This window comes from Oxyura jamaicensis, chromosome 9, assembly GCF_011077185.1.
Source record: "Oxyura jamaicensis isolate SHBP4307 breed ruddy duck chromosome 9, BPBGC_Ojam_1.0, whole genome shotgun sequence".
In the NCBI taxonomy this organism is placed as follows: domain Eukaryota; kingdom Metazoa; phylum Chordata; class Aves; order Anseriformes; family Anatidae; genus Oxyura; species Oxyura jamaicensis.
In genome coordinates this window covers 20,053,700-20,074,952 of record NC_048901.1, presented here as the reverse complement: position 1 = coordinate 20,074,952, position 21,253 = coordinate 20,053,700, and the positions used below count along the sequence as shown (strand labels likewise).

The window sequence follows — 21,253 nt, the reverse complement described above, 5'->3', positions numbered from 1 at the left end:
GTCCTGGGATGCGGTCCCTGAATATCGGCGTTAAGTTGGGACACATGAAGGGAGCACTGTTTAGTTCTGAACTTACTTGGTAAGCCAAAAGCTCCAGCTACCCCAAGCAGTAACCTGATATTTTTATCAGGCAATGCACCTGTGTTTGTTTTACCCAGAGGAAGCAGGTGCATTTCTGCAAGTGGATTTTCAAGTACGTTTTAAGCCTATCCAATTGGACCCTAAAAAGGAGGTTCTCTTGAAGACTTCAAGTCAGAGGTGCTTCCAGTTAGCTTCGCACATTCCTTTCAGAAATCAGATTGTTTGCTTCTTTCGTAAGAGGCCATTCTTTTTCTCTCGAGTCTCACCTCCATCACCTCTCATAAGCTGTCACCGTACTGCAGAGGCAGAGAGCAAGGCTGAGCACCAAGGTCTCAGCGCTCGTTCCCGAGGGCTGCGTGCAAGTGATGCTCCGCACAGCGTCTGCCATCGCCCACCGGCTGAGGCATCACCGCTGCCATCCTCCTGGCTGTGACATGCAGGGTGAGACTGAAACCTGGGGTTACTTTCAAGCCCAGGTTCCTCAGACAGATTAAGTGTGCTGTGCTCACAGCTAATGGAAGGTGTTTTATAATGTTTGTGCTGTTGTAGGTGTGTTTTTTTTTGTTGTTTGATTTTTTTTTCTTTTTCTCAACATGATGTAAAGGAGATAAAAGGCGAATACTTCGCTTTCAGCAGCGGTTTAGTGCTCAACCTTATAAAATTACATATAAATGTATTTAGCTTTCTGCTGCATGCACGTTGCTTCCCATTGCTTGCTGAAAATAAAAGAAACCAGACATTATTCTTTCTCTCCAGACAATGCACTACCTGTTCCTTTCTCTTACTTCACTCCCCTTAGCCTCCTCTTATTTTGTCTTCCCAGCCATGTATTTGCATTTACTTTGCCACTAGCTGAGAAGTGGATGTTTCAGAAACAGAAGGTACAATACATATGCTACAAGATTATCTTTACCAGAAAATTTAATGGAAAACCTACCACATCCCAGTAATTCTTCGCAAGCTATCACATATTGGAAAATCCAGCACAGACCAGAACAAGGGGTAAAAAGGTGATAAAGTGCTTGGCTTATGGTAGTCAATACACCAATAGCAAAGAGTTCTTTTCCGTAGTGTGGAAAAAATATTGAATAATTAGTAACACATAAAAGACAAATATATATATATATTTATTGTCTCAGTGATGATGCTCTTCCTATGAATTTTATTTCTCAAAGACAGGAAGATTAAGTAAAGGCAACTTCTGCATGAGTATCATCAGGATCAAAACATTGTCTATAATTTTTTGTTGTCTGAGGCAGTTTTGACGAGTATAAACCTGACAGTCAATGGTCAGAACACATTTAATACATCTTTCATATTCTGAAGTTAGTAGGTCTAAGGTCTCCCTGGGGTAATATGATGGAAAAAATGTTCATGGCACTAATTTACTCACAGACCATTAGCTCTCTGTGGAAGCTAGACTTTGAAGACCTGTATGCAAGGAACGTACTCTTCAGATGTCCATATTATACTGCAATCCTTCATTTTCTTAATGCAATTTCTCGTGGCTGTCCTGTTGGACATGTGATGTGCAATTAAGAGTAGACCTCAGAAAGTTATAGCATTGTTATTTTGGCCTAAATATTTTGAGTGTTTCATTCCTTAAGTAAGTGGGGAGATGAAGTTTTAAGGATAAAAATGAGTTGTTGTAGTCAGTTTTGACAAACAGTACTGTCTAGTGTTTCAGTGTTTGGAAGAAATTGGCACAGAAAAATGAAAAGCTAACTATCTTTATGAAGCTCTCGTATAGTCATTTGGTCTCTGTTTTCCAATTTTAATAAGGCACCTATGAGAAAATGAATAATGAAGCAATATATAAACAATGTTATGAAGACAGCCTTTGCTCGTTAGGTCTATCGCCCTATTTTATAGATAGATTTTTTTTTTTCTATTTTGAAGGTAACTTTTGGATGAAATGCCAAGAATCTATAGAATAATGCATACTAATGGAGAATTAATGTCAAATACCAAATTGTATTGCCATTTGAATCACATATCACACAGCTCGGTGCCAGCAAGCATGTCAGCCGTCATTACCTGATCATCCAAAGGGGCATCTTTCTGTCTGAGCAGGGTAGAAATCTTACAGCATGCACATAATAAAAGATAACTTGTGGGATCTCTGGTGATCTTCTTGATCGAGAATCAATTAAAATAAGCTGCTGTTAATGTGACACGAGCTATAGACAAAGTGAGACACGCTTGACAGTTACTAATTACAACAGGCAGCCAAAAGAGCTGTGTAGAGATAGGAGGAGAGAAACAGCTAAATTAGTAAACTGTGTTGACACACTCGCTCAATATTTTCCAATATGCAAGCCTAGCATATTCCCAGGTCGAGTGAACCTGACAGGCACGAGTTACTGACATTTAGCAGAGAATGAAGCAGAGAATATGATTTTTTTAAAAAAACTACATATATATATATTTTTTACAATTAGAGTAGCTCAGAACTAGCAAAATGGAATGTGCAAGCTTTCCTAGCAGGGGAAGCTTGCCTTGGCTGTGTTGCTGCCTGAATTCAAAAGCAACCTCCAGCAGGATGCTTTTTAACCTGATGCCAACGAGAAGATGCTCCTGTTCTTTAAAGCAAAGAGATGCTGAATTGTGCCCTACTCCCTTACTCCTTGAGGCCCCCAGAGGGACTTCTGCATCACGTCACTTTAAAGCAGGAATTAGTGAAATGTAAATCTAGGATAATTCTGTCCTGCTGGATCTCCCTCACAGAGCTCTTTGGGACAGCATCCAAGAACAGGTCATGTTGAGATGCTTGGGGTGGAGGCAGCGAGCTTTTTTTTTTTTTTTTATTTTTTTATTTTTTTTTTCCTCCTCTTCTGATCTCTTTTGAAAAGTGCCAAATGATCTTGTCATGTGCTGGGTGGTGTGGTGTATGTTTCATGCAGAAATGTGTATGCCCACAGGAGGTTAACTCGTGCCTTGTAAAATGGATCCTGATAAAACCTAACCCAGCTGCATGACTGTTTGGAAACTGAATCCTCTATGAGAATCCCAGGGTGCTGTGTCTTCTGGTTTGCCAGAACATTTGTGAATATTTTTTTAAAAACAATTCTTTGGCTTTATGAGACTGAGCTTGTTATCCTTTACCACATCGTGAAATTTCCTTACATTTTCTTAGCAAGCATTTTTTACAGCCTTGGATTCTAATTGGGAAAATGGGGACTTCTTTAACGCCAGTGCTGTATTTCAGCTAATGGAAGAATCTGACACAGCACTGAGTTCAGCACTTCATAGCATGTTTATCACCCTGTTTTCAACCTCGGGACGTGCTCAAATCTTTCTCTTCTTTCCTGCGGTCAGACTTCCAAATCACATCTGGTTATGCCTGTACAATCTCTCTGCAATCTGTCTGTGCCTCTCTTTCTTCTGCTGGGCACTTGGTTTCCCTCGCAGTGACATAAAAGCCTGTTTATTCATTGTCTTGACCTCAGTCTTTCCTCGTCTGCTGTAAGGTTGGTTCTGGTGGCACCTGGGTTTCCCCAGAGCAGAGGGGAACCCCACTGTGGGTACGGGCAGACCACACACATCCCTCCCGTCTGAACGTTTGATTTCTCTCTCCCTGCTCTGTGAACTTCCAAGCTCTTTATTATTTTTGGTATTGTTTCCTATTCTACCAGGCTGTGTGAATGCAGAGTACCATGGGGCTAATGCATTTTTCTGTCCCCTAAATAATGGCTAAAGTTTATCTTAAGGTTTTTCTCAAGCTGGCTGCCTGTGTCTGAACTCACACATTTTGTCAGCTTTTTTTATCACTAAATTATTGACTGTATGTTCTCTTGTCTAAGCATTGCACAGACTCTTCAAAAGTCTTTCAATAAGGTAATTTTTGAAAAATTATGCATTACATATCCTTGGTGAAATTAGTCTTGGTAGCCAACAAGAAGGGAAGACACAGACCAATGGTATTAATAAAAATATAAACGGTTTTCAGCCAAACATCATTGTGTGCAAAGTAAAGCTGAGGGCTGAACCACAGATTCATAGTGTAAAGGATCAGAAGGAAACATCATAATCCAATTTGATTTTCTGTCCACAGACCTTCACCCAATCAATTCTGTGGTGTACGCTGCTGTTTCTAACCTGGATAAACTCATGTTATTAGGCTGTGTTGCTGTTAGCAGACTCAAAGCTGCCTTTATTTATTTATTTATTTTTTTCCTCTCTGAGGAAATGATTCCATAATTTCTGAGGAAATAGGAAATATTTCACTAGCTGATTGTTAAATTGTTCAACAAATTGAACACTGCTATAAGCTTTAAATGTGCGATACCCCAGAGGAAGTGGGTTAAGGTGGAATGCAAATGACACAACTTGACACGAGTTTTACCTTTTCCTCTTATGCTGATCCAAAAGCAAGCTAAAATCTCAGCATGCACAATGATTTCTGCATTAAATGCGTGTCTGAGGAACTTACACTCTGGGTTTCTCCATTTCACCCCAATGAGATATACTCAAATTGCCTTTTGCTTTCTATTTTGATGTAAAGAACTCTTGCTCCACGTTTTCATTTTCCATCGCAATACAAAACAATCTCCACATCTCTTGAAGTCTGCATTTTTTCTGCGGTTCAGAGAGAGCTATTCCATATGAATCTTTCCCTTTGCATCGAGTCAGCTGTGGCTGTGGTGTTCTCTGACATTTTCCCCTTACCGTAGACTGTTCTGTATCTCTTAAAGGCAGTGAGCCATTCCGGGCCTGATGTGACAAGACATGACAGGAAATTCCACTGAATAAAACAAATTATACACTAGAGATGTGCTGAACTGACTGAAAACAATTTGGACACCAGGGGCTATGAAAGGTGCTGAGAAGGTTGAGAGCAATGACATTTTCTTTGAGATTTTATTTTAAGTGTTTTGATACACAACTTGTGTAAATCGGTGAGTGTCAGGTCTTTGGGCTGCCCCCCTCTGGAGCTCTTGCTCTGAAGGGGGTGCGCACGTGTTTGAGCGAGCTGAGTCAGTGACTTCCTTCTAACCGATAATGACTCGTTAGGATTTTGACTCAAATTAGAAAATGTATGTATGCGTATTTTCAGTTTGTGTTTTACTGAATAATATTGTGCATGCAGAATATTGTGCATGTAGAAATGGATGATGTATGTGCCCAGGTTCTAATTCACAGTTGTAATCAAACAATCACTTGCTTGGGTTGCAAAAGAAATTCTCAAAGTCAAAACCTCACCATATGATCAATGCAAAGCCCTTCTTAAGGCAAATTTTACTTTACATAGTGATAAAGAATTACTTGTCTGTAAGGAAAGACATAGTTGATGTGGAAGAAATATTTACACCAAGAGGAAAGGGAAAAAAATCTGGCAAATGAATTGAGGCTTATTTGTCATTTATGTCCTCCAACTATGACAAGAAAGAAATCTGACTTGATTCTTCTTGTACTTCCATCAGTTTCAAATCATAATTTCAGCTTCATTTGTGAGGTACTTCTAAGGAAGACGAAGATGGTGGATTAATGTCCATAAACTCGGATTAGCATTTTGGCTGTACAGTAACACAACATAAATTTTATTTAACGTGTCTTTAAGAATGTGAGCTGAGTGGATGCGCTGCTGGCAATGAATAAAGATTCATGCCATCTGAGTGAAGATCTATTTGTCTGTCTCATCTTGTCATGTAAGTGTTTGAAAAAAAAATCACAGAGCGGTTAATATGGCAATCTGGCAGCAATCCACACGCAGGTCTGCGAGTCTGTGGGTTGTGCGTCTGAGGAGGGCATTTCCGTGCAGGGTGTGCTCCCCCTGGGACCATTTGGGTGGCAGATGTGAGAGCATCGCTGCCTTCGTGAGGCCAGGCAATCCCACAGCCACTGGCAATCAGTCAGTGCTATTGGGAAAGCAGGGAATGAAATATTTTGCATTTTATTTGAGTAGTCTTGCGTTTTCCGACAGTATACTGAAATTAATACCTGGAAAATATCTCTATATATATTTTCAAGTAACACCTGAATAATGTAATTTGAGTATTCTGTTGACATCTGATCAGAAGAAAAAATCAGCAATGCTTTGGTACAACAGCAAGTCTAGCATTTAGATTCTGAGGAACTGATGCTGAGTTAAACAAATATGCTTGAGATTTCTTCCTTGCATTGGTAGAAATCAGCAATGAACATTAGCAAGTCTGTGAAATTCTGAGTTGAAATTCTGAGTTTCTATCAGGACTTGACCTCACTGGGGCTGCTGAGTTTGATGTCAGGAATCAGTTCAGGCTACCTCCCAATACCTGCTAGTTTGGTGTTTTGATACAGATTAAAATACTTGTTACTGTCATCTGAAATTCAGTAAAACCCACAGATTGAAATATACCATTGGTTGCATATGCTGCGGTAATAATAGAGGTTTTAATTGCATTTCTGAGAGAAAGTACAAACTGAAACACTTTTCTCAGTGGAAATATAAAGTAGATTGCAACCTTGAATGAACTGCAAAGCAGCTAAATAGGAGATGTTCTTGGAAAACACAGAGGTAGTAGTGTTTATGCACATTGGGCATATCAGCATATGCACATTCTGCTGTAGTACCTAGCATCCGCAATTATTATATTTATGGACAGATTTTCAAAGGAGAAAGGAGAGAGCATGGTGCTTTAGGAGCTGGCCCAGCAGATCTATATCTGGGATTATCTTGGGTCTTGTCCAGGACCAGCACAGCTTCTTATAGTTGGATTGCACTGTCACCGATGAGTCAATCAAATTCATCTCTCACACATGACTAACTGTACACCTTAATCTGTGATAATAAGAAGGCATGGTAATTTATCTAGCCATTGTAATTCATTGGTTTTTGTTGTCCTTGTTATTGTTGTTTTTTATAATCCATTTTATCCAAATCCATTCTTTGGCCCTGCAGTAATTTTGTATGGGGAGTACATAGGGCATACATTCCCCAAACATGATGATTCAGTTTGATTAAATTGTTCCTGTTTCTGGTGTTACTTGCAGTTGGGGAGTGTCAAATTTTGTGGTAACGTTGGTAAAAATAATCCTGCCCCTATATGCGGTGTTTTAACAGCGCTGTGCATGTTTGCTTGCCCACGCGGCATTCTGTGAAACGATCTGTTAGTTGTGAGCAAAATCCTCTGCTTTTGCAAATTTGAAACCAGATCCAGCCACCCAAAAATGACAGAGATTTCTCAACACCTTTAACAAGGAAGACACGAAGAGAGTTTATTGGGCTATGTAGACATGGGTGTAGAGGTGTGTGTGTGGTACATGCATACATCAAGCTACGAACCTTGTTCCAAGTAGGTGCTTGCATACTTCACAAGACTCTTAAATACCAGACACAGGTATGGGGATATACCTGATATGACAGGAAACAAATCCACATTATCAACTGCATAATAATCTTTATGGTTGAAATTACTGAAAAACCTTAAGGCACTGTGCATGTGATAAACGTTTTTCATTGTTGTAAATTAGATATTGCAAATATTTTTTTCAGAGATTAAAACTTTATTTTTTTCTTCCCTGCAGTTCTCGTTAGCTTAGTATTTTTTTCAGCTATGACTTTTTTTTTATTATTATTTTTTTTTCTAATAGAAAGGACTTTTCTTGCCTCTTTTCCCAGACTGAAAGGAAGAAATTTATATTGGAAAAAAAAAAAAAAAAAAAAAAGGAAAAGATAAAAGATATTTGTCCATAGCAGGCTGAATTAACAGCTTTTCTATGGCCATTTCCAAGTAATCTGTATAAAGGCAAAATAACATTTTTGTTGCCATTTGCATGTTATTTACTTAAAGATTAAATTATATTTTTCTCTCTTCTTATCATGTGTAATGAGTATAACCCTGTGTGTTCTTGGTTTTGCTAAGAACCAGCCCTCATCAGGTACTCGGTGCAGCCTCTTGAAGCTCCCAAGTTCATTCAGTAACATGTTCTGCTGAATTTTAATTTAGGGCAGCATCTGTATACAGCTCATATTTAAGGGCTTCTAAATAGCAGACAGCTCATAAAATGTTGTCCTCAAGCTTTCCAGAATTACTTTTTTTTTTTTTTAAAAAAAAAAGAATCAAAAAACAAACCCACACAAAAGAAATAACCCTAAATGCTGATATTAATTCACAGTGTAGTTTAGTGCCCAATATTAAATGTTAAGTGCTAGCAGTGAATCTTTGGAGACAGCGTCATATTTTGTAGTCTAAGTACATTCAAGTAGCACAAGGTCTTTCAACACAATTAGTACAGAATATTGAGCCCAACTAGAAATATGGGATTCGTCATTAAATTCAGAGGCTGCTTTATCTCTGTGAGTCTAATCATGTGTGCAGAAGACTAATTGTTAATGGCATAGGCTTTATTGCTCTTAGCTTTCCTCTATTTTAAATGGAATGGTCTGCTTTGTGAGAAATAATTAGGTTTTATTGTTCTACCTGTATTAAGTCTTGTTGATAATCTTATGGTTTTACCAGTTCAGATTCAGAGAGCAATTAGCGGTAGTGGAGGTGTTTGCTTTTAAATCACAAATTATTGTTACTCTTCCTCCTCCTTTTTCTTTACATTCTTTTTTTTAAAAATTATTTTCTTAATAATAAATGTGGGATCTCTAACTTTTAAGGGGAAAATGCCAATAATTAACAAATAAAAAACATTACAAAAATGGGTTTACAATAGGTACATTCAAGAATTTTCTGCTGTTGGCACATGCTTTAGCGACTTGTAGGGCACTTCATCTGTGCCTTTGAAAACAGAAAATGCAACGCCTCACAATTTTCAGTGATTCACAAACTCATAGTTTGACCTTGCTTTTTTGGTTGGGTGACTTACGATTACGCGTAAGGATTAATTAGCCTTCTGGTACTTCCTCACATAGAAGAAAGATTTGCTTATCTGTCCCAAGGGTCATTCGCTCTGTCTCTGAGTGTCAGGAGCAGCCCCTCTCATGTTTTTTCAGGTTTAGCAAATCTCATTGTTAACATAAGCTGTGGTTTTATATGAAACCAAGGGACTGTGTGTCAGTGACATGTAACAGATCTGTGGCTTAGAGCTTCAGAGCTTGGCTCTTTTAGCATACGTATCAAGTCTCACCTTGTTCACTCATACATCTCAACGATTTTAGAATGAGATTCTTGTCTTGATGCTCAGTAGGGAAAAATAACAATATGAGTGAGAAGTCACTATGAGATGCATTTCTCTGTGTGCAGGATGGACAGTTTCATATCGTTTGTTCAGGTCTGCATTTCATGTTTCCAAACATATCTCCCATGGGTTGCCAAGGGTGTCTGTCAGCACTGCAGTGTGTGCACTCACCACTGTCAGTGCCCTCTCAATAGGATAGCTCTAAAACACCAGGAAAATATATAAAATAAGACATTTTTTCCTTCTTGTACCAAGGCAAATTCTTCAAGAATTTTTGTTTACCCCGTATTAGTAGGTCCAGACACCGACCTAGTGATATGCAAAACTTATTCACCAACTCCTGAGTACATTTTTATTTAGATGTTGTTTCATGCTAAAGACAGAACAGTAAAAATACTTATGGGAGTAATTTAAGAAACAACTCCAAAGGGGGTTGTTCAGTTGTTAGACTTGATGTTAGATTTACCTTGTTATAATGCCTATGCTGTATCTCAGATATTGACATCTATTTGCAAATACTTTCATTAAGTTATGGCTTTCCCAGGAAGACGGGGAGCAGTCAAATTTTACAGCTAGAGCTGTTTGTAAAAAGATGGGGTTCGATCACGTGAAGTGGAGACTAAGAAATATATGACTCCAAGTGGGCAGGGGTGTTCTTTGAAATCCCTTGCTGAGCCCAAATGGGCTCATACTTATTTATTGGGAAGAAATCCCTGTCTTCCTAAAATGCTGCTTTATCCATATGACATAGATTCATCTGAGACCCAAGGCTTGTTGGGATCCTCACGAAAAGCAATGTTTGCCTACATCTCTGTAGCAGTCCTACCCAGCTGAAGCACGGTTGATGTGATGAGCGCACAGAGTACAATGGCCGAATCAGGACTTGTGAGGTTTATACAATATTTCAGTAGATAGAGCACTCATCCAGGCTTGCAAGACTGAAAATCTGGGCTCACTGTAGCCTCAGGGAGATCATATTCATACCTTCCATTTCCCACTGGAGCACCTGAGGTTATTCAGCATGGAGAGCATTGTCCATTCCAGTTAAATCTCCGCCATTCTGCTAAAACCCCCCTCAAGTGAGCTGGGCCGATCAGACATGGTCTGTCTGCAGTTCAGCCACTGAGGGAGGTGCCTGGGTCAGCACAGATCCAGGCCAAGTTCTTCACCCCAGTATGGTGTAAACTGCTATTAGGTGAAACGCTCCGAGAGCCGTCCCCAGAGAAGGGCTCAGCACCCAAACCCCTCCTTCTTGCTTGTCGTAAGTAGGTGCTTTAGCCCCCCGCTCACACACATCTTTGGCTCTAGTTAATTTGAACATTTGAGATGTTTTTCACACAGTCATGGAGAATAGAGAGTGCTTCTGGCCAGAGCAGGTGGCTGGAGCACTACGAAATGGGTAAATGATGGGAGTTTGAATTCTCTCATGCTGAGACTGGTGTGGAACATTTACCTCTTTCTCTCAGTAGTGTGCAGAAGAAAAGTGACTTGTATTGCTTCCTTCTATTATGCTTTTTTGCAGGAATGACCCTCACTCAGTTTTTTGAAAAGAATGATTTAGGTGCATAAATGTAGTGGTAGAGGATTATTTTGGGACCGGCTGTAGTAATTTAAGAGGTAACCACCGTGCTGCCTTTTTGTCTCGTTACCTTGTCCCTGCGAGTGATTGCTGCCTCCAAAGCAGCCATTCTCACTCCCTGTCGATCCGGAGACAGCCAGGGTAGCCTGAACCAGCATTAAAGGTGATTTACGCTAATCTGTTTGACTTGGTATTGAACTGGTCTTGAAACATTCACCCAACCTGATAACGGGGCTCTGCTTTGTGAATGGCAGCATCTAACAGGGAGTATCACACCGACAGCACGGAGCCCATCTGCCGGCTCCCGAAATCGCAGCGGGTGCCGCGAATCCCCCTCTGATGCCGGCAGCACTGAGTGAGGCACCTGCACCCTGTGGTGGGCTTAATGGTGTTCTCACCTCCTGGGCAGTCTCCATTAGCTTTTCTAGGTAGTTTTTGGGAATCCCACCCAGAGTGCCCAATTTCCCCAGGCGTGCTTACAAAATAGAGTTCTTGGAGGGCCACGAGTTGGGTTTGGAAGTCAGGTGCTCAAAAGTTCAGTAATCATGTGGACGGAGTGGATGTGGCAAGGTCTTTGTGTGTATTTATGTCCTTGTTTGCTCTTTTTTTTTTATTATTATTATTTATTTATGACATTTATCAGACAATATTTAGTGAAAGAAATGAGGAAAAAAATGACCAAACAAATAGGGTTGTTTTATCCCACCAATATGATAGAATAGTTAAATTAATGGCTAAATCTAATTAGGAAATGAAAAATTACAACTTGTCTGCTGCCAATACTAAAGCCAATGGACTGTGAGATAGAGCTATGGTTACACTTCAAAATTATCTCACCATTGTTGAATCTTAAGGTGGCTTTGCTGCCTACACTTGGAAATAGAATAATCCTAGCAATTATGGTTTGTAATTTGTGAGTGGTTTGAAATGTAGTGGCTTTTACTGTAATAAATGGATTATCGTATGTTGACAAAGTACAGGTTTAATTAACAGTGACAGATAAAGCTCTTGCATTTAGAAGCTGTTTGTATTAAAAATTACCTGATAAAAGGTGTTTTTTTTTTTTTTTTAGCATTCCAAGTACTCGGTTGTGCATTACCACCTTGATCTGCTACCATATGTATTCATCATTGCATGTGGCTCGGAATCGCAGCAAGTTTTCCTGAGACATTAGACTGTCATAATAACTGATAGATCAATGGCTTGATTTACATATTTATTACAGAGAAACTGCTTGTTTTCATCAACATAACTTACATTTTACGCATCCTTTGTCTAAAGTTAATTTGAAAATATTAATTTTCCAGTGACAGCTCAGTGCTCTTCCTGTTTAATCACTTAATTTCCCTTCTACCTGAGAATGACATTCAGTGAAATGAATGAGAAATGATAACTTCAGGATGCCATTGTCCTTACTGACTAAGAGCAAACAGACAGCCCAGGAGAGGTCTGGGTAGTTGTACAAAATATGTCAATCACAGGCGCAGAAGTTAATTACTTTACATTCTTTTTCTTTGCATGAAAAAATAACTTAAAAAAATATTTTCTCTAAATATTAATCTTCTTTAGACTAAATATATATATATATTAAGAAAAAAATCATCCAAAAATGCAAAAACTTTTGCCATCTGTCAGAACTACAACTATCGTTCCACTCTGCACATTTGGTTTTTGGCATCGTATTCAGCATCATCTGGATGACTGTGTCTTAATCCTTCAATGACAGGACGTTGCAAAGAGGCACTATTGATGGATTGCAGGGAAAATGCTCACTGAAGTATTTTCATGAATAATAATAATAAAAAAAAAAGTGGTGGCATTTCTCTGTTTTGTTAATTCCCCAATTTTCATTAATTTTATCCATCTCTGCAGTTTGAGGTAGTAAAGATGCAGCAAGGATATATATATAGGGTACAAATAGGTAGAGGGGAAGGAAATGAATGGCAGTAAATGGCTTTTGGCTTTCTGTATTGCTGAACTTTGTATGATGGAGATGAACAGACAAGGTAGTGAGAAAAAAAAAAAGGAATTAAAATGAGGAAACAGTAAGAAATTGAAAAGGGTGAAAAGAGTGCAACAAAGTGCAACAAAATGCAATGCACAAGAACAGGAGTGTACAGGTACGGACAGCAGTCCTGGTGGTGGCCGTGGGTCAGTCAAAGCACCAACAGTGTTAGCAGGTGCTTAACCTCTAGGTAACACTCTCAGACCTTTAAAAATTAGGAAAGATCTGTAAAGTCACCTTGCATTTCCATCACTGTTTTTGCCTTTTCAGATTCCTCCCATCAAGGCTCTTTCTTAATGCATTTTTTTTTGGTAGCCTTGCTTTAAAATAGCGCTATCGTCTGCCCGCTGCATCCTGCATCACCACTGGATGCTCAGCCTGTTGCCTCGGGGTATCTCCATCACCATCTCCTTCCTCCTTCTGCAGGAATGGCGTGTAGCACTGCTGCTGCTAGTGAGGATTTTACCGATGGGAACACAAGACCTATTTTGTTTAGCAAATGGATTTTAAGAATGAAAACAGGATTTTGTTCATTTTGGTTTCATATGCCATCCGTTTAGCAGATCCATCAGCTGCCTGCTGATGGGGACAGTGGACATGATTGTAGCCTCCAGCCTGTTACTAACTTTAGTTTGGTGAAGGTTCAACCTAGTTCACTTACTTGGCTTGCCTCTGTGGCATGACTAAAGATCTAAGGGAAAAATGCTTAGAGTCCCAGCATCTGTTAATTTCAGCTATTTAAAGTGTAAATGCAAATCATAGGAAAAGATTTTAAAACCATTTTCTTAGAGGATTTCCTCCTCTTGCTGCTTGTGTCTATATGGAAAATGATCAAAACTATTTCAAAATTCCAAGTTAGAAAGCAGCCATTAGAAGATATTTTTGAGCCAACAATTATCCTAACACGTATCATGCGGTAATGTGCTCCCCTGCTGGCAGCATTCGGTGGTGAGCTCGGAAATGCCTGTGGGGTATCCTTCGTCCTGCTAGACAAAACCCCGACGGCTGCATTACATCGCTGTATGTCAGGGATGCCGAAGTCCCCATGAAAATGCATTACCTCTATAGTTTCTAGAACTGAAGCGGTTTGGTCGGTGTTGTAAGACGTAAAATAGATGTTCCTTTATTCTTATTATATACTTTAAAATATTATCTTAAAGTACTCCCTAATAGTTTTTATAATTTTGCCTTGGTTTTAAAAAAAACATGTCTGAGTACAAGTAGATGAAATCCCTTGATAACTAGGGTAGTTACAGAGATATTCAATTACCAATCTACACGTTCACTGACTTTTCATTTATATCTTTCCTCTAAAATGAAGTTGTATTGCAGGATGAGGTAGATGCATCTTCTGTTTTGGCTTCTCTTCGTGTTCTCAAGAATTTGTTGTTCCTTTGGGTGCTTTTGCTGTTGTCTCTCTGCTTTTTTTTTTTTTTTTTTTTTAAATTGTTCCATACTGTGAGAACAATAACACATGCCACAATTGCATTCCCCTTATCCCCAAGGCTAACCACTATCTTTCACTAAATATGTATGTGCTGTGAATGTTTCTTTTTGTTTTGGATATGTATTCCTATTTGTCTGTGTATTCCTAAACACATACAAATATACATGTATATATTATGGGTTCGTGTCCACATAAAACTATAATGTTGCACTATAACATTACACAGGAATACAAACAGATGACAACACCCTCCACGGTACATTATTGGAAGTCGAAGAAATTGCAACCTACACGCTTTCAAAATGGATGTTATAGATCTGCATGTGTCTGGTGGATATTTTGCAATCAGAGGCGTTCCACACTAAGCCAAATAAACTAATTATGAAAGTCGGAGAATAAAAAAAAAATCAAATTTGCAAGGTTGCCAAACTGACATGGCCAATGAAAACCTAAAAAATCTGGGGGCTGAATCCAGGGCTTGTGTGAATAACACCTTGTTATAGCCCAATCTTTTCAAAATTTACTAATGCACTTTCAAGCATGTTTTTCAATTAGCTAAATATCACAGCTGCATCTTACACATCAGGAAGTCGGCGTTAGCTCAGCCTCCATGCTGAGAGGCCAGAGGGCCTTTCTGTACAAGGCAAGGGAAACCAACACGAAGCTTTAAGGCAAGACAGTTGATTGCCTTTTTTTTATTTGCTACCATCCTTCTTTCTTTCTGGACATGCAAATAACCCCAATTTACATTAAAAATGTATGCAGATAATTTTGACTTCTGTTTATGTCACCATTAAATGTGACCCTTTGTGATTTACAGTTGCAGTTTTAATCTTGAATTAATGTGGCTGCTTGCAATTATTTATCTTTTTAATTAAAAAAAAAAAAAGTAGGAAAGAGAGGCCTCCTGCATTTCTGTCTTGCTGTACAAATGTTTTGACACTGGTTTTGAAGTAAACATCTCGCTGTGGTGATTGGGACTGGAAGACAGAAGAATGAATGTAGTAGCTTGGTTTGTTATGCAGTTGGAAGAGCAGGAAAGGGCATGGCCCTGGGAAAAAAATTACAGCTTTCTACCTGAGTTGCAGAAGAAATTCATAGAAACACAAAGCTTCAGCATGTAGTCTTTTTTGGTAGAATTATTTTTAGCCTTGCTTTACTTCTTTTGTAGAGATACACTACCTATTTTTATTTTACCGTATATACAGTGTGCAGTTACGATCGTCTTTAAAAAGCTGCGGGGTGTGAAATAGAAATATATATGTATTTTACATGAAAGGGTTCGGAACTGCTTTTCCTGGAGAATGTCAGTGATGCCAAAGAATATCAGTGTCCTCGTGACACGAAAAATTTACTTTTCATTCATTTTCTATGCCTCTGTATTTGAAATTTTGATAAAGGTTGAAAGTTTAGAGGTGACTGATACAATTATGAATGCAGCGGCTGTTTAGTTAATTGGCAGCACTTTGAATAAAGGTACCATTTATAAATTATTCATTGATATGTATTTCATGATTAATAGGTGGAGCTCGGTTCTTCAGCTCCCTGAAAAGCATATTAGTAAATTCATAACAGATGCTGCTCTAACAAATTGTTATAAAACACATTAAAATGTGTAGATATAACTAAAGCAATATATATCATTTCTCTGTTATTCAGTGTCACTATTTTCTTATATCATTTCTCACATCAGTATAACACTGAATATAGTAGTTTTTTTTTTTTTTTTAATTTATTTTCTTATGAATAGTATGGGGAATAAATCCAAATTCTTTTTGTGAAATGCTAGCTGCATTAAAATCAGCGGTGACACTTCCCTTGTCGTCACTGTGTTCAAGATTCAAATTTCAGAGTTGTAAATGGGAATGGGTGCCTTCATTCACCCCCCAAAAAGGTTTATAGATTGAACAGCAATATTACAGTTAATGTGTACTAAAGTTACTTCTGTATTGCTACTCCCAAGTCATTCTCATGAAGAAAAAGATTATGTATTTAAGATTTCAGTGGAAGTTCAAGTCTCAGTTGTGTTCATTCACGATCTTCCTCCTGTGAAATAATTTCCTATGAAGAAACATCCTTTATGAGTCTCTGAAGTCCCTACAGGCCTCTGAGCTCCGTTTCTTATTGCTCTTCCATCAACAGGGCTGATGGTGGGCAATATTTTCTGCTGTTGTCTGTCTCCATCCTTTGTCTCTCAGTCACTCCAGTCTGTTGTTGTTTTCTCTGGAGGGGTCCAACCCCACAGCTGTACGCGCTGTACTCTTCCACAGTATCCCAGTGAGTCGCTCCAAGAGTAGATGAGTACAGTGCTTGGATGAGAGGTTTTGGTTTGGAAAGCATCATTATTGTGCTTAAAATCTACCCAAATATACTGAGAATCCAGAAACCAGCGTTTGCTAATTTGGATTGAATCTTCAGTTATCAAGGGTACTGAATTTGCCTGCTACAAGGACGTGAAAATGTTGCAGGTCAAATAGTTATACCATTGGTATGGACTAAAGTCCTGATCACCTTGTTTTAGTCTCTTCTGTGAATACCCAACATCTCTTTTCTTGAATTCTTTAACATAAACATTTTTTCTTAGCTGTGTTTAACTTGAAGGGGACTGCTCCTGTACCAAAACTGAAGACAAGGTTTTAGCTGAGTCTCAGTTTTTTTTTCTCCTTCCCATATTATCAGTTGTAATAAAACTTTCCTTGCAGACCTTATTTCACTTCTACCCTCAGATGGTCCCAAGTAATGCAACAGTAATATTGCATCCAGGGAAAGAGAACGGTGACCCTTTTTCACTTTTATGGCACCCTGCTGTGCTATTACACAAGCACACGTGTATACATGTGCATGTATACGCACACACAGATGTATATGTGGCGGCCAAGTGGAAATGCAGACATTTCTCTAAGTCTAGGTCTAGTGTTGCTTTTGTGAGTGCATTGGTATGGCACGTGGTCAAATATGAGTCATTTTCAACTGTGTTAGTGAAAAAAAAAAAAGCTTTTTTTTTTTTTTTGTTCAGAAACACGGAAGACAGGGCCGAGCAAATGGCTGAAGCTGTGTGTCTGGGTGGTGTAGGCATACTTTTATCCAGATGCTGCTGCTGCTATCTGAAAATCTCAGGGTATCTGCACATCTATGTTTTAGAGATTTTAATTTCCCACTTCTATGAGGTTATATTTTTTAGTGATTTCCGTTGCTCTGCTTACAAGTAGAAATTATTATTTATTATATATTTTTTCACCTAAACACGCTGCAAAGCTATTAAGGGATTTGAAGCAAACCATGTCCTCTCCTTCTCTCACATTGCCACCAGAAATAAACTTCCTAGCACTTAACGGCGCTGGGCCTTCCACCTGCACATCACCGTTATCATCTGCCTGTGCCCTCAGCTGAGGGCCATTCAGCCCTCCCATGCCTGTTACTGCAGGTATCTCTCATTAGGGGTAGCGCATAAATGAGTTGATTTTCACAAGGGAGCTTGGTTTGCACTTCCCTGTTGCCAGCAGTGTTAACTAGAGCTAGGAGCATGGGATTGTGCAGCTCTGCTTTCTCAGGGCTGGCTAGTGTGCAGGATGGATGGGAGTGTCCTACATCCTACTTCTGGACAGGCTGGTGAGTGCGCGGAGGGCTTGGGAGGTGCTGGGCAGAACTGGTTGGAATAACGTTTAATGGCAGTAGGGGTGGTGCTGAATGTAGAGGGAGAAAAGGGAATTTATGTCTGTTTTCATAAATTTTTAGGGATGTCTGTGCTCTAGTACTCTAAAATAACAACCCTGAGCTTTTCATTACTTCTGAGCCCATCTGTGCAAAATGTGCCTCCACCTCCGCTTTATTTAATACTTCCCAGACTCTGCGTCTGTTGGAAATACTTAGCTCTGGCTAATCAGGGAACAGGAAAATTATTACATTAATGGGGAGAATAAGAATTTTTACTGTTGATGGGTGCAAAGGTTTTCTGAGAGCTTTACAGTATGGGCACAAGATTAATTAAATCTGGGTTATTTGTTAATCATCCATTTTAATTGGGAATTTTTGCTTGTCCTGTCCTTTGCCTGCCTGCAACTCCCAGATGAGTAATTGCTACGTATCTTTAGAAGGATATCATAGCAACCAAAGCATGGGGAAGGCAATAAATGGGTGAGTCTACAGTCTAGCAGTTTATTTTAGCAGACGTTAATCAATGAAACTGCAGTTCGATCGCAGAGCCTGAATTCATTTCTGGTATTTGATTTTTCCCTCCAGCTACCATTACAACTTACTTTTTATTAAATGACTTCTGATGAGCAGATGACTTCAACCTCTTCTCAGTCCCATGTCTTCACTGCATTATTGTGGACTGTAGATTAAACAAAACCTACTGACAGAAGTAAATTTAAGCAGGGTAATTCTGTTTTGTGATGCCACAGTAACTCTTAAGGTTACTGAGTACCTCCATGCATTAGCTAAATTTGATATCATCTAGTCTGAAGTGTTAATTTTTCCCATGTATGGGTCTATAAAAGGTCTCAAAATAATGAAAAATATCCCTGGCAACACAGGAGTAATGAAAGTCTTTTTCCAGCACCGAAAGGCACAAATTTTTAATCTGCAGTATTCTCTTACCTGCCTTGCTTCTCAAAGGAATTGTATCTTTTGCTTCCTATGATTCATGGAGCCACAAGGTTGCAGAAATAGTCAGCTGGATCTGTATTATTTGTGTTAGTTGATCAAACTTCAGAGTAACCTGCCACTTTGAGGTGGTTCTTCTAATTCTTTTGCTAGACCAACCGCCAACAAGATATTTTTTATCCTGCTACAAGGTGACTGATAAAAGTGCTCTCTACATGGAACTGATAAGACATGAATAATCTCTCAGACAAAATATACGGTCTTGGTAAGAGACAGGATTATCACTTGTGTGAAGTATTAATACTGAGGAATGCAATTGATTGAGGAGAACAAACTTGTGAAACAGCAGTAAGTAGTGTAAGGACTCTTCTACCCCGAACCTACAGGAAGCTGTTAAGAAATGGAGAACAGCATTAGAAAAACATAGGTCTTGACTAGACTTGCTAGGAGGGTTTCTCAGGAGTGTATCTTGTGTGCTGCTTTTGAGAATTAAATTGTATTCAGGGTGAGGAAAAGGGATAGTGGTCAAATAGATGTCAAGTGTGTTCAATTAAATTCTTTGAGTCTTGTGCCAGGTAATACAAGGATCTCCTGTGTGTATTTCTATGGAAGCTTTTAAAGTATGGCACCTGAGCCCAGGTGGGGACAAGCCCTATGCTTCCTGCCTCACCTGCTTGTTGGAGCAATGAGTTAGAGCCCTGGTGTTGGTGCTTGTCTCCTCTGAATGTTGTGCTGCCAATATCTTTATTGGCTGTAGGACAGCACCAGAGAAGCAAAGCAGTGCACGTGAGCAACTCAACATATGAGCTCTGTAAGCAAATCCCATAACATAAAAGCTTCTAATAGTTCTTGTGTTTTAAAACTTGGCTTTAGTTAATAGCATCTTTTAGCAATAATACACTGATAGAGATTTATCCTCATCAGAGATGCCCTCTGAGTACCACTTACATAAATACATCCCAAATTCTTTTTAGTTTATCCAGGTGTTGTCCATCCCAATTAAACTGCTGTGATCACACTTTACCTCTTGCTTTCTGACCAATTTAGAAGCAGCAGCATAGAGAAGTCAAAGCACTGGCATCATTCTAAAAATGTTTATAACTTCTGTTTACTGAAAAATGAAGAGGGAGCTCTGCAGTAAGAACACATCTTCTTTGAATTAAAAGAAAAATGCTAGAACCATGCGTGTTGCATAAAAACAGTTTCGCTGCCCTTGTGTTGCTTTCAAGATGCAAGGGAAGTTTAAAAGGAATAGCAGCTAATGTACAATAGCAGAGGACAGGAAGTACGATTTGTTGCCTAGATCACTTATTCCTCTTAGCTTCTTTACATAAAAAAACAGACTTGCTAAATGTGCTAAGAAATCTAGTAGGGTTCTAAAAACATGAAAAATTATAGGAATTCTTGAAACACCATCTTCTACATAATTATTCTTTGTAAGCACATAGTCCCAATAATTATGTGATGTTAAATGGCATATTATGAGATGGGAGAGCAAATCAGTGGGGTTCAAGATTATATGACCCAATTCCATTCTCTTCAGCTTGGATGTTTTTAAGCATCTTCATCACTGCAGACTCAGTGTTTTCCTGCAAAGCCGTAAGCAGTGTGACCTGCCCATGTGAGGCACAACTCTCCTAGCAGATAAACTGAGACTTTAAGGAATTAAGATGTTTATTTTTCTTCTGTTAATGCATTCAAACAGATCTCATCTAGGAGATCTGGTAGTGAGGTCTAAAGTATTTATTGGACAGCATGACAGTTCACAGCCACTCTTTAGCTTTGTGGAACAGTCTGTCCCCTGCACAGGTGTTGTCTGAAATGGACTTCTTAGTCTCAGACCTCCTAGTGATGGTTTAGATACTGTGGGCTGTTAAACAGTTGGGAGGTGAAAAAAACACACAGCTGTGAGCAGGCTTCTGACCTGTTCCTTAGAATGTTCCTGCCAGAAGTAAACTGAGAAACTATGCCAAGCATTAGGAAGGAATCCTGGAGAACTTTGGAGTGTAGGCTAAATAGATGGTCCTTCATGTCCTTAGGCAAGTATTGCACTTACTAGTTAGGTGGTGTCCCTCCCCCTTGGTTTCAGTTTGTCAGCTGCTCTTCCTCTACAAACTCATCCCTACCAGTCTGCTCCCAGAAGACCCACGTGGTTTTTTTTGGCAGTGCTGCCTGATTCTGTGACTTGTCTGCATAAGCCACCTCTAAGTAACATCTTTTAAAAATCCCTTTTCCGATGAGGGGAAAGACTGGTGCTTAATTCCTGTGCACACTGCTCGGAAGCTGTTGCAAAACAAAGTGGAATGAAGAGGGCCATAAGTACTTGCTATGCTCCATTTCCCTGGGAGGAATGCATCTCATTTATAAGAGCCTATGGTTGCAGGAGTTGAGCTTGGGCAACTCAACCTTCCAGAATAGTGCAGCAGGC

General features: G+C 39.2%; 1 protein-coding gene across 11 annotated transcripts in view; it reads left to right on the top strand.

Moving 5' to 3' along the window:
• The window catches only part of NLGN1 (neuroligin 1), a 419,732-nt gene that overhangs the window by 158,981 nt on the left and 239,498 nt on the right, over window positions 1-21,253 (top strand). Inside the window, exon 1 of one of the 11 annotated variants that reach the window (XM_035335001.1) lies at window positions 17,714-17,825. The exons of 9 other annotated variants lie outside the window; for them this stretch is intronic. In XM_035335001.1, the coding sequence (XP_035190892.1) occupies window positions 17,744-17,825 (82 nt within the window). In that variant the 5' untranslated portion in view covers window positions 17,714-17,743. Of the gene's footprint in view, window positions 1-17,713; window positions 17,826-21,253 lie in introns of those variants that run through there. One more of the 11 variants, XM_035335002.1, reaches the window with a different exon arrangement.